The sequence below is a fragment of the Rhipicephalus microplus genome, unplaced genomic scaffold (genome assembly GCF_043290135.1).
Source record: "Rhipicephalus microplus isolate Deutch F79 unplaced genomic scaffold, USDA_Rmic scaffold_499, whole genome shotgun sequence".
Taxonomy (NCBI): Eukaryota; Metazoa; Arthropoda; class Arachnida; order Ixodida; family Ixodidae; genus Rhipicephalus; species Rhipicephalus microplus.
Window position 1 is genome coordinate 28294 of NW_027465060.1, and position 13292 is coordinate 41585.

Here is a 13292-nt window from a genome sequence, read left to right on the forward strand (position 1 = left end):
ATTTGGCGTCGCGCACTTGTGGCTAACTGATGTCGCGAGGAAATATATATAAAGTATAGAAAAACAAACACGCTTGAGGGTACGAACAGAGCCATCGTGACTGCGAAGCGAAACACGGCCGCGTCACCTGTTTGGGTGGTCCTTAGAAGGACCGTTTGGGGAATGCGGCGAGCGCGCGGAAGGGGTGCTCGCTTACGCCTTCTTCTCCGTCTTCTTTGGAAGAAGCACGGCTTGAATGTTGGGCAACACACCGCCCTGCGCGATGGTGACGCCGGAAAGCAGTTTGTTCAGCTCCTCGTCGTTGCGGATGGCGAGCTGCAAGTGACGGGGGATGATCCGGGTCTTCTTGTTGTCACGAGCGGCGTTGCCCGCCAGCTCGAGCACCTCGGCGGCCAGGTACTCGAGTACGGCAGCCAGGTAGACCGGAGCGCCAGCTCCGACGCGCTCGGCGTAGTTTCCCTTGCGTAGGAGGCGGTGAATACGGCCCACGGGGAACTGAAGCCCCGCGCGGCTAGAACGGGTCTTGCTCTTGCCTTTCGCCTTGCCGCCCTTGCCACGTCCGGACATGGTGTTGCTTTTCGCTTGGTACGACGCCGGTTGCCGAAAACAAGAAAGCTGCTGCCTTCTGAGATGAGAGCCGTGCTCGAATGGTTTCCGTTGCCACCATCGCGCGCCGCCGCTCGCGGGGAACGGATGAGAGTGTGAGAGAGAGAAGCCGTGCGAACCAATGGGGCGCGCGCGTTGTGCTGATCTCGTCAACACCCCTCGCTCATATTTAAGCGCGGCGAGACGGGGGGACACGAGAGCCGATGAGATTTCAAGCAAGGAGGACGTGTTTTTTTGTACTCCCGTCCTCACCCCGAACTTCGCTCCGCGCTCCTCGCGCGCAGCCCTTTTAAGGGCTACTTATGGCACCTCGGCGAGGCACCAGGAAAAGAACTACGCAGCAGGATGCCGTTCCGGCAGCCTCGGCATCGTCCTCGATGCCAACTCAGCAGCAGCAGCAGGCCCCAGCCAAGCCAGCCAGCTCTAAAATACCCCTGCCGCAGAAAGCCAGCAACCGTCAAACTGCTGCTGTCTCCGCGGCTTCGAGCAAAGGGAAGGCGAATACCGAACCTAGCTCGTCTCCTGCCACGGCCGTGGCTATCTGCAAGGGATACCCCCCTAGCAGCAACACTTCCTCATCTCTTTCAACCACTCCGGCCGCCGAGCAAACGGCGTCTGGCTCCAGCGAGCGCGGCGTGCCCCCATGCACGCTCCTGCGTTCCGACGGTCCTCAACTTGTTGACGACCTTCCTCCGATTGGATGTGCGGCCACCATCATCTTTCGGCCTGTCGGGAAGAAGGCTAACTTCCTGGCTGCTTCGAGGGATGCAATCGCCGCCTTCCTTTCGGGATTTCCAGCCACCAAGCGAGTGCGGGTGAATTTCCGGCGCAACCTTGTTGCTGTGGACAGCCATCCCAACTCCAATCCGACTGCCCTACTCCAGGTCGGAACGATTTGTACAACGAAAGTCCGAGCCAAACTACTCGACCTCAACACCTGCGTTGGCATGGTTTTCGGAGTGGACCCCACGATCCCCTTCGAGGACCTCGCCGACAACCTTGCCTCACCCGTGCCCATCGTGTCCGGTGTACGCAGAGGCAACTGCCTCAACCTGACTTTCGCTGGGACTACTGTTCCACCGGATATCCTGCTCTACAAGCAAAGGCGCCCAGTTCGACCCCGACAGCCCCGGCCTCTGCAATGCTCCCGTTGCGGCCGCTTCGGGCACGCAACTGCCACCTGCTATCGGGACGAACGGTGCCTGCGCTGCGGCCTCAAGCACGCCCCAGAGTCGTGTGCAGCACACCCCCGTTGCTTAAACTGCGGCGGGAAACACCCTGCAACCGAGCCCCGCTGTCCAGCCTGGCAAGTTCATCGCAAGGCTGCGGTAATCATGGCCTCAACTGACGGCACGGTGACTCGCCGCCAAGCCCTGCAGCACGCCAGGACCCCTGGCAGCAACCCCTCCATCATCAAGGGTCGCTCCTTCCGGGATGCGCTCGTCGGTACCTCCGACACCACGTCGGATACCGCCCCTTGTCCTGCAACGAGTGCGCCCGTCGTCCCCACAACAACGACGACTGCCCCGCTCTCGGCCACAACTCAGCCGGCCCCAACTGTCGTCCAAAAGCGCTCGACAGTGACGCAGACACCGCGCGCTTTTTTGCAACCGCCGGTTCCCGTCACCGTCAACACAAGCGCAACGATGGAGCCTGCTGCTGCAACCTCGCAGCAACCTGAGGACCAAAAAAGGAACGACCACCTGATTGCCCTCGCTAAGGCACTTGGAAGGGCGCTCAGGGCCCTACCACTTGGATATGACCGAAATGTGGCTTCTTGGGCCCTCTTCACCTTTGAGGCTTGTGCCCAACAGTTCGGAATTAACCTGCAGGACACACCCGGGTATCAAGAATCCGGGGCCGCCTCGGGTCCGTTATAAATCGTGCACATCACTGTGCCACTGGCCTTCTTGGTGGTAAGTCCCAGACGGTTGCGTCTGGCATACTTTTTTTGCGCGTAGGCTTACTCTTCCTTTTTTTTTTTTTTTCCCCTACTGCTACATCGCGCTGCTCATCACACCTTTTTTCCTTTTTTTTTTTTTTTTTCCTGCTCCGATCTCCACGTGTACGTGTTTACATGGGCTGCTCGGAGCTGCCTGACTACCCTTTTTTTTTTTCTCCTCTTCTTGTTTTTTTTCTCTTTCCTCTTCTGTCCTTTTTTTTTTTTTTCACCTGTGGCAGCAGACACTCTATCCCCTTCACTATCAGTTCGGGAGCGCCCTGCCTTCTTTCCATTTGTCTAGTAGTTCATTTTATTTATTTATTTTTTTTTTCTATTCCTTACTTTTGACGGGCGCATCTCCTCACCCCCGGCTTCTCCGCGGGCCTTTCTTTACCTCGCGCTTTCGCGTTTGTTTTCGTGCACGCGTGCGCGGGACCACTGATCGAATGCTTTTTACCACTTCATTCTTACCTCTTCTCTTCTGTCTCTTTCATTCCCATTCCCCCTTCCCTGCGCTTTCCTGTGGAGGTGCCCTCATCACGAGAGGCAGTAACGGGACAGCGCTTTTCTCTTCCTTTTCCTCTTTCAAAGCCAATCAGACGGGGGGACACGCGCATTCGACTCTGGTCTCGCGTGCGTGTTGTGTGAAATCATGCCTCCCCAACCGTCTGGCAAAGCCGTCAAGAAGGCCGGCAAGGCGCAGAAGAATGTGCGCGCCACGGACAAGAAGAAGAAGAAGCGCCGCAGGAAGGAGAGCTTCTCCATCTACATCTATAAGGTGCTGAAGCAGGTGCACCCCGACACTGGTGTCTCCAGCAAGGCCATGTCCATCATGAACAGCTTCGTGAACGACATCTTCGAGCGTATCGCCGCCGTGTCGTCACGCCTTGCTCACTACAACAAGCGCTCGACCATCACGAGCCGGGAGATCCAGACCGCGGTGCGCCTGCTGCTGCCCGGAGAGCTGGCCAAGCACGCGGTGTCCGAGGGTACAAAAGCCGTCACCAAGTACACCAGCTCCAAGTAGGCGTGCGTCGTGGGCCACAGCGAGCAACGACAAATCAACGGCTCTTCTCAGAGCCACCCAAATTGTCTGCGTCGGCATAGGGGTTGTGCTGAGAGATTCGGCTCCGAATCCATCCTCTTCTCTCTGTTGAACACCGCTAGCAGGAGCGTTGGTGTGCCGCGCTCGACGTGTGTGCTCGGGGAGGTTGAACAGGTAAATTAGAGAAGACCGAGTGCGCGGAGAAAAGTGCCACAAGTACGGTAATGGAGGGAAAACAAAACCAGGAGCGTGGTAATTAAAAAAAAAAAAAAAAACAGGGGGAAGGTGGCCGCTTCTCTCAAAAAAAGGTAACATGAACTCGAGTGTGTTCAGCTCTTGGGAAATGATAGAATAGGAAACTCGCGTCAGCGCTTGCCCGAGCAACTCCGACATGTCGGGCCAAATATGAAGGGGTATACACGGTATGCAGTGCATGCGGAGAGAAGGAAACTGCCGAACACTTGATAATGCTATGTAAAGGGCTTCACCTTATAGTTTAGAATGATGGCGCAGAGTTTTTCAAAAGCACCGGGGTTTAGAGACGGGGGAGGGCAAAATAGACTTTAGGCGGGTAGAATTAACTAGAAGGTGGTTATCTTATTGGTGGCTAAAGTCAAGGCAAGAGTGAAAACTAAACCATTCACTGCAAAGCACCGCGGTCCTATACTTCACTATTTAAAGAGAGAAAAAAAACAAGATAAATGTAGCTGTTTGTTAGGTCAGCATTATGGCTAGGTGGTGATAGCTGCCGCCCGATGTGAAGGGTACAGCCACATTCATCAGACAGCGCAGAGTTCCTTCTCTGCCACGCCATTCATTTGTTTACGAAATTGGGGCATTTATTTCTTGAGAGCGCAGGGCAGGCCCGTTTCGAGACTGTAGGAGGAGTGAATGTAGCTTAAAGTGCGTGGCGCGGTGAAAAATGTGCGGAAGCATTGATGCAAGAAAAGATAGGGGAGAAATATATAGACGCATGTGACAATAGCTGTAGAAGCAGAAAAGCGTGGCGGCGGACTGCATGCTAATTATTGTCCGAAAGCAAAGTATCGACAGCCCGAGTGAAGGAAAAAACAAAACTGTGCGTACGCATGACAGGGGTACCACGCAGGTGATTTATATAGTGCACAAAGAAGTACGAAATCCAGTAAAGAAAGGCGGTCGACACGAGGTATGGGCATTTCCCGTTTTCGCACCGAGTGCTCCGTTTGCGCGTCGCCGAAAGAAACATAGCCAGGCCGGCCAGCAAACGACACTGCTCGGCTTGACGTTTACATAATCACACGGTGTAGCGGAACACTGTGTTCTCTTCGAAAGAACAAATGCGCCTGTGCTAGGCACAAATGAGTGGTACGTTCCATTCGGAATGTGGTGGGAAACTTACCTTAAATGAATGAGCGGACGCACCGTTTATTTCCGCTTTGTTTTAGATTACTGACTATGTTCGGCGGGTCGACAGTGCATTTGTATGAAGCTTTCAAGCGCGATCATTTTGTAATTTCGCATCGTGCGTCCCTGCCACAAGTTCGGGGAAGGAATACTTTCAATATGGGAACCCTCATGATTGTGAAAGATGAAACTGCGACTACTTAAACACACTTGCACCACAGAAATGGCACGCGCAGTTTGGTATTGGGGCACGTGAGAAGGGAATACAATAGATGGGCATTGGCGCGCATCTTTTTTTCTTATTGATATGATATGTAAGGAGATGTCGGCGCACCATTATGGCGCCGGCTACTCCTTGGCCGTTGAGTTAAACTTGAACACGTATCTTGAAGCAAAACGTACAAAGCAGTGCATGGAAAGTAGAAAACTCGGGCAGAGATATGCAAAGACACACTTACACTTATACGCACATATCAGAACACAATGGTAAGTAAATGTTCGAAAGTCAATGAATGAAGTCTCTGATATAATGTCCCTCGATAATATTCGGTCCACCAGCACAAAACAGTAGAGCACACGTCTGGTCCGTATAAAGATGCATTCGCTCGTGTGTACATAATTGTCGACACGTCATTCATTTCACAACACACACATGATGAGAGTCACGTGATACTGTACATAATAAGTACATTTGTTACAAATGAAAGTTCGTTATTTCTTAATACTTATCAGCAATCCCGCTGTCTTGTAAAGAACGTGTTGATGCTTTTAAAGCGTGCGACTGTAAAACTCGAGTAGGCCACGGACCCAGAAGTTTCTTCATGTTAAACGGTCTGCGGTCTAATGCCAACTGTTCGGACTTAAGACGGCGTCTCGTGATGTGGACAGTCTACGAGAAGGTGACATACGTCTTCATCTATCAATCCGCATTCGCATTCGGGACTTTCAGCTCTGCCGTGTCTGTGCAAAGAAAAAAAAAAAACAAATGTTTTTGTGTATGCCGTGCCTAGCCTCAATCGGTCAATTAGAGTTTCCGATATTCTATCTAATGCCAGCGTAATTTTTAATTCAATAAATGGATCGATGTGGTATAAATCGCACCTCTTTGTACTTTGGTCAAACCAAGCAGTTTTGCTCATTCTGAAAGTTGTATTCTTTATAATACTACGCAATTCACTTTTTTCGAAATATTGGTTGCCACGATGTGTAGACCTACTTTGTGTGCTCTGGACGGCTCTGGAAGGCCAACTGCAAATCTTCTTTGCACAGCTGATGCCGTCCGGATAGTCGTTGATAGATTACTTAACAGGTTGTCAGCCTCCGAAGGTATTATGTAAGCGAAAGTACGCATGCGTAAAACATGCAGCGAACGAACACTCTTCCAACGCTGTAAAGAAGAAAGAATGCATAAAGGGTGGTGCATTTTACGCTCCAATCTCGTCCTATGTAAGGCGCTTTAGAGTTAGGGCTGTTTTGCCTGTAATTGCGTGACCCTTGCAGGGTTCCTCACAGTGCAACCGTGCACTTGAAACGGGCAGGTGTTGAACCACCCCGCAAGGAGATGGGGAAACTTCGCTGCGACCGGACCGCTTGACAGTCCGTGTTTACGGGAGGAGAGGCGCGCCCGAGAGGAGGTGCGCTCTCACTCTCTGCCGTCCCCGTGAATGCTGAAATGAGCGCGGTCGCGTTGCGTGGCTTCGGTGAAACTGCCGTATCGCGATATGTAGTGGAGCTGCCACAGTAAAATTTGAGACACGCGTAGCCAGCCAAAGGTGCTGTTACTTTGCCGAATTTCACGTGCCGGCGTCCACAACAACGCGAGCACGCTTTGTTTAGAAATTTCCGGCCATGAGGCCGTGCCCGGACCGCGTGTGTTAGTCCCTTGGTTTGGCGACAAGGATGGCGTCAAAGTGACGCCGTGAAACGGGTTTCGTGCGTGCAAATGAGGCATTGATGTGATTAGAGAGAAAGCGAGAACATAGAAAAGAAAAAAAAAAAGAGGGGGGGGGGGGCACACGCCGGGGACGAGTAGTCGCAAAGTGTTAAGTGTGCAGTTTATTTACGTGCGGCACACAGGTGAGCTGTTGCAGCTGTGAGTTTTGACAAATATTGCGTGTGTCATGTTCAGTGGACACGATGAAACGTTTTTTAGCGAACGCGTTGTATCCGCTGGGCTTGTACGTACGCGTAGATGAATTGTCGCTTACTCGGTTTGATGTCTCCTTGCCGCTGGGGCAGCTGATACGACTGATACGCCATTTTGCAGCAGTGAAGGGTGCGTGAATGAATGGGCAAGAAACTTAGCAACAGTAACGAGAAAAGAATTAAAAACAAACAAACAAACGAAAGCATGTTTGCCGTGTATATTCAATCTTGTAGTGCAGAAAAATAGTCAGTGCAGCAACCTGCGCGGCCAACGCGCTCCTCGCGAAGAAAAGAGGGAGAGAGAGACGAGCTGGCCGCCGACCAACCGGCGTGCGCCGTTCGCCTTCCTCCTCAGTCTCGCGGGCCGGCGCCGACACCGCGACTCGATCGTGTCGAGCATTCGCTTTCCGGGCGCGTTTCGAAGCAGAAGCAGAAACTTCGGAAGCCGTCATGTCTGGCCGTGGCAAAGGTGGCAAAGGGCTGGGGAAGGGTGGCGCCAAGCGTCATCGAAAGGTGTTGCGTGACAACATCCAGGGCATAACCAAGCCGGCCATCCGTCGTCTGGCGCGCCGTGGCGGTGTCAAGCGCATCTCTGGCCTCATCTACGAGGAAACTCGCGGCGTTCTCAAGGTGTTCCTCGAGAACGTGATCCGCGATGCCGTCACTTACACCGAGCACGCCAAAAGGAAGACCGTGACAGCCATGGACGTCGTGTACGCCCTCAAGCGTCAGGGCCGCACCCTGTACGGATTCGGAGGCTAAGAAGCCAGCGGCGTCGCCTGCAGCCAGCCAACGAGAACACAACAGCCCTCTTCAGGGCTACCCACTTGATGCTTCGGCAGTGTGATCCCAGCGGTTCGCCATACCCGTCCGTCCCTCTTTGCAATATCATTGCGTCATCGCTCAGGTGAGCAGCACCTCGTGTAGTAGTAGCTTGATCGCGCTGGGTACTTGTCACGTTCACCGCATTTCGTTCGCGTCGTCGTCTTTCTCCTGGGTCTGCATGCACGAATCAATCGCCGCATCTGCGAGTTCTTCCTCTCCTTCCTGCAAGCCAAGCTGCTAAAACGGGCCCGTCAAGCGAACGTCGCCTAGTTACCTTATCGCGCGAAGGAAGAAGCCGAGCGCAGCGTTCTACCCTGGTCACTGCATTCTTGGAGACACGACTATGCTCAGGAAGCACGAACTCGCTTTTTTCTTTGGAATGCCCACTACACGATCGCGTCACGTTGTGTCAAAATAAATAAAAACGCACTATGTTCTACCGTGGGGCACCCAGACGAAGAAGGGATGTGTACTTACAAATGAAAAAATTGATTGTGACAGGTTGGTCGTGTTTACCGCGCCCGCTGTGCACTCAGAAGTGCCCCATTTAATAACACATTGTGTACATTGTCACGCCTAATAATTTTTGTTTGTTTTTTTTTTTTCACACCTGGCGCTGCCGAGCTGCAAAATACAAAAAAAAAGAAAGAAAAGTGGAAGGGGATGTTTAAACAGAATTTCTGCGCAAGTCAGAAGCAAGTACACAATAAGCGCTGCCCATGCAGCGTGCTGAGGGAAGCTGCACTTGATAGAAGTGGCACTCATGTACTGTACTGGTGCTGCGAACACTGCAGTTGTGAAAGCTTTACTTGGACGGACAGCTACGCAACAAGTGTTTCCATTTCGCCGGCAGAGGTGGTCACTCTAGGGAGGCTGGCTTCGCCGCCCACGCGAGAGGGGGGGGGGGGGGGGGGACTAGCCCATGATGTAAACGCGAGAGGTTCGAGCGCGGGAAATTCGAAAGCAAGGCGCGCTCGCGTGAGCCTGCCGTGAGATGGCGACACCAACCCACGAGCATTGCATTTTCAAGTGCACCCTTGGTTTCCCACCCACCTCCGCACAGGACGAGGCGTGTCGAATGTGTAACCAAGGCGCACGACAGTGGTTCTGCTCAGGCAAAGCCTACCTATAACAAAAATTGTTCTCCATGTGTGTACCTTCATTTTCTCGTGAAAATGTGAAAGAGGAGTGAATGGGGCTTTTTGAGGCGCGTGTTGATCTTCGTTTCTATTATGATTATTATTTTTCACCCTTTCATTGAGTCCATTTCCTGCTTTTTGTGCCACATATTTAGCACTTAGAGGTTGGGGGGGGGGGGGGGGGATTGCTGATGTGTAAGATGGAAAAGAAGAGGAAAGTGAGCCCCGAAACTGTCTGCATCAGGATGCGACACCTCAGCGGTAGCTCACAAGGGATGGGGGGTGAGGGGGGATTAAAAGGGTGGGAATAAAAGTGTAGAGAAAGAGACATGAGGGAAGCCAGAGTGAGACGACATATCGAGGGAATAGGAGTAAAAATGAAACAAAACATTCGAACGCAAACACCCCGTACATCCAACCGCCATTGAGCGCACCTAGTAGTTTGGCAAGTATGTATGAGTGATTCTTAAGAGGGAAAGGAAGATAAAATTGAGTCCCGTTACTGTCTGCGATTGAGCAAGTAGGCGCGCTCAGTGGCAGTTGGATGTACGGGGTGTTTGTGTTAGAATGTTTTGTTGCGTTTTACTCCTTGTCGTTGCGCGGACGTGTATGCATATACCAACACTGCCGGTGGTCTCTCGTCGTCTTCGCCCATCTACGTAATGGTCGCAAATAAGCGACAACGCAAGGAGCAAGTTTTTTTGGCGTGGCAGTGCGCATTTGCCCTCGGTGATGCGAGGCGCTCTAGTGCGATGCGCGCTGTTGGCGTGAATGGTGGCGTCTCGCACTCCGTCGCGCCGCTTCGGGAAGCGACGAGCTACAGCGTCGATTGATGTGTTGCCTGGAAGGCGAAAGAAATGCGCAGCAGGCTGTATTGTACAGCGGTAGTGGTTTCGTTTCGGTGTACCTCTTTGCAGCCGCGAACTGCACGGTTGCCCGAAAATGAGCGCCAGCCAGCATCCTGGCGTACGCTTCCGCGCTCGCACGCGGACGGGTTCTCACGCTTCGGCCAATGGGAGGGAGAGAGATGGGTCGTGCGGCGAAGCCGCTTTTGCCGATCTCCGGCAGGAGCGCAGTTTCGCTCCGTCAGTCGAGGTGATCGGACGCACGCAGCATGGCCCGAACTAAACAAACCGCGCGCAAGAGTACTGGAGGCAAGGCTCCGCGTAAGCAGCTTGCTACCAAGGCTGCTCGCAAGAGTGCCCCTGCCACAGGCGGGGTGAAGAAACCTCACCGTTACAGGCCTGGAACCGTGGCCCTGCGTGAAATTCGCCGATACCAGAAGTCGACCGAACTGCTGATCCGCAAGCTTCCCTTTCAGCGCCTGGTGCGGGAAATCGCTCAGGACTTCAAGACGGACCTCCGTTTCCAGAGTTCTGCCGTGATGGCCCTACAGGAAGCTAGCGAGGCCTACCTCGTTGGTCTTTTCGAAGACACCAACCTGTGCGCCATCCACGCTAAGCGCGTCACCATCATGCCAAAGGACATCCAGCTGGCTCGGCGCATTCGCGGTGAGCGCGCCTAAGTTGGGCTGCTCCCTGCGCTTCGGTCGACAGGCAAGCAACAACAAACGGTCCTTCTCAGGACCACCAACGTGTCTGCTTTGGCTACGAGACCACTCCAGGCCACGTACTCCGGCCGCACCCTCTTTTGCTGTCATGTTTTGTACGTACGTGGCTGCCGTTGTCTAGCGCGCGGAAGAACGGAACGTCGGCGCGTCGTTATTACGAAGAAATGGCTCAGCTTTGACAAATTCAAGGTAAAAGTGTGTATCATTATGAGTAGACAGAGAAAAGGTAGGCTAGCTTCAGTCGGTGTGTGTGCAGCAGCCGTGCTGCGACCCTGTGGTGTGTCAATTTCATTTATGTGTTTACCTTTTTGCCCGCCGCTTGTAAGGTGTTTTTGAGGGCTTCTGTTTGCGTAACGCCATGGTGACTTGGGCTGCTGGACCCCGGCGCAACTTTTGGGTGCACTCGTAGGAGGTGATGAAGTTTTACCGAGAGACGAAATAAACAATTGTATCGGGCCAGTTGGTAAGGATCCATCTCGCTAGGAAGCGCAGCCACTATTACACAGACCTCACAACACAAGCGCTTAACTTCAACTGAACTTTCATTGCAAACGTCAGAGTTTATAAAGGGGGTGAACAGAGAAAAAGAATAGTAAAAGGTAGACAACAAAAAGCACACGTGCCAGTCCCGCACATTACTGTCTGTTATTCTCTATCACCCCATCCAAAAAACAGTTCTTTCCGCGTGAGCGCGATAGAGAGTGCACTAACACACTCGAAATCATCGCGTGTCATTTCCTTTCATTTCTTTTGAAGCTGAACAAGTTTTTGTGCCATATTCTGGACAATTTTTTTTTTTTTTTGCAATAAACGTTTAGTTGAAGTTAAGCGCTTGTGTTGTGTGTTCTGTGTAATAGTGGCTGCGCTGCCTAGCAAGATAGACGAAATAAATTGTGTTAGAAGCACCAAATGGAATGCGCTAACGGCGGGTTCTCTCTCTCTCTCTGTCTTTTTTTTTTTACCTTACGTTTGTTTTTCTATTCAAAGGTATTAAATTTACTCTGTCCCTGTGCTGACCCGTTCAGGTGTCATCGTAAGGATAGACGGTTACGTGTGGAGCTTTTTTTTTTTTTTTTTAATGAGAAATGACAACGCTTACATGCTCTTTTCTGTCTTTTTCGGTGCCGAGCTGCGTGATTTGGTTGTCTCTTTGCAGCATTTGGCGTCGCGCACTTGTGGCTAACTGATGTCGCGAGGAAATATATATAAAGTATAGAAAAACAAACACGCTTGAGGGTACGAACAGAGCCATCGTGACTGCGAAGCGAAACACGGCCGCGTCACCTGTTTGGGTGGTCCTTAGAAGGACCGTTTGGGGAATGCGGCGAGCGCGCGGAAGGGGTGCTCGCTTACGCCTTCTTCTCCGTCTTCTTTGGAAGAAGCACGGCTTGAATGTTGGGCAACACACCGCCCTGCGCGATGGTGACGCCGGAAAGCAGTTTGTTCAGCTCCTCGTCGTTGCGGATGGCGAGCTGCAAGTGACGGGGGATGATCCGGGTCTTCTTGTTGTCACGAGCGGCGTTGCCCGCCAGCTCGAGCACCTCGGCGGCCAGGTACTCGAGTACGGCAGCCAGGTAGACCGGAGCGCCAGCTCCGACGCGCTCGGCGTAGTTTCCCTTGCGTAGGAGGCGGTGAATACGGCCCACGGGGAACTGAAGCCCCGCGCGGCTAGAACGGGTCTTGCTCTTGCCTTTCGCCTTGCCGCCCTTGCCACGTCCGGACATGGTGTTGCTTTTCGCTTGGTACGACGCCGGTTGCCGAAAACAAGAGAGCCGTTGTCAGATAGGAAGGAGACGCGGCGCCGAAACGCTTTGTCCCAGAGTCACACTTAACTCATCAACCCATCATCATCCTACGTCTGTCCCGGCTCTCCCTCCCCCCAGGGCTGTGTGGGGGGAAGATTTGTTTCGGGCAGACGGCCATGCCCTGGCAAGGGGGCCACCGTTCGGCGCCAGGCGCCCAACAGACGCGGCCTGCCTCCCGGCATACAAGCCAGGGAGGCCCGACAAAGGGACTACCCTCCGGCGGAGCAACTTCAGTCGCAACGCGCAAGAAAGCTGCTGCCTTCTGAGATGAGAGCCGTGCTCGAATGGTTTGGTGGTGGTAGTGGTTACAATGAAGAGGAAAAAGGCACCTAATTTCTGTCTGCCTTCAGGCGACACGGCGCAGTGCCTTATAGGGGTGGGGTTAAGGAGGGATAAAAAGGATAGAAGGAAAGTAGAAGCAGAAGAAGACAGCCAACGAGAGGAAAAAGAAGGAGATAGGAAAGTGGGGATCCGGTCGAAGCAGTCCAAGGGCGGGGTGCCACAATGCGAGAGCTACACGGCATCAGGAGACCGCGGAGGGCGAACCAGTCGGCGGGAGCTACGCTGAAGTCGGAGATCGCGAGGGCACAACCGTCCAGCTTGAAATCCTGCGAGCGAATCCTCGAATGGTTTCCGTTGCCACCATCGCGCGCCGCCGCTCGCGGGGAACGGATGAGAGTGTGAGAGAGAGAAGCCGTGCGAACCAATGGGGCGCGCGCGTTGTGCTGATCTCGTCAACACCCCTCGCTCATATTTAAGCGCGGCGAGACGGGGGGACACGCGCATTCGACTCTGGTCTCGCGTGCGTGTTGTGTGAAATCATGCCTCC

At 53.1% G+C, this 13292-nt stretch overlaps 2 protein-coding genes across 2 annotated transcripts; both read right to left on the reverse strand.

Moving 5' to 3' along the window:
* Positions 1–107: 107 nt before the first annotated feature.
* Positions 108–13090, reverse strand: LOC142794776 (histone H2A-like). Its single transcript, XM_075885944.1, has 2 exons — positions 12723–13090; positions 108–622 (listed from the first exon to the last, which is right to left on the reverse strand). Exon 2 carries the CDS (start codon positions 565–567, stop codon positions 193–195), a length of 375 nt encoding a protein of 124 aa, XP_075742059.1. The 5' UTR covers positions 568–622; positions 12723–13090; the 3' UTR covers positions 108–192.
* LOC142794775 (histone H2A-like) lies at positions 11923–12837 on the reverse strand. The gene is made up of 2 exons (XM_075885943.1): positions 12707–12837; positions 11923–12456 (listed from the first exon to the last, which is right to left on the reverse strand). The coding sequence occupies exon 2, from the start codon at positions 12380–12382 to the stop codon at positions 12008–12010; it is 375 nt and encodes a 124-aa protein (XP_075742058.1). The 5' UTR covers positions 12383–12456; positions 12707–12837; the 3' UTR covers positions 11923–12007.
* Positions 13091–13292: the final 202 nt, after the last annotated feature.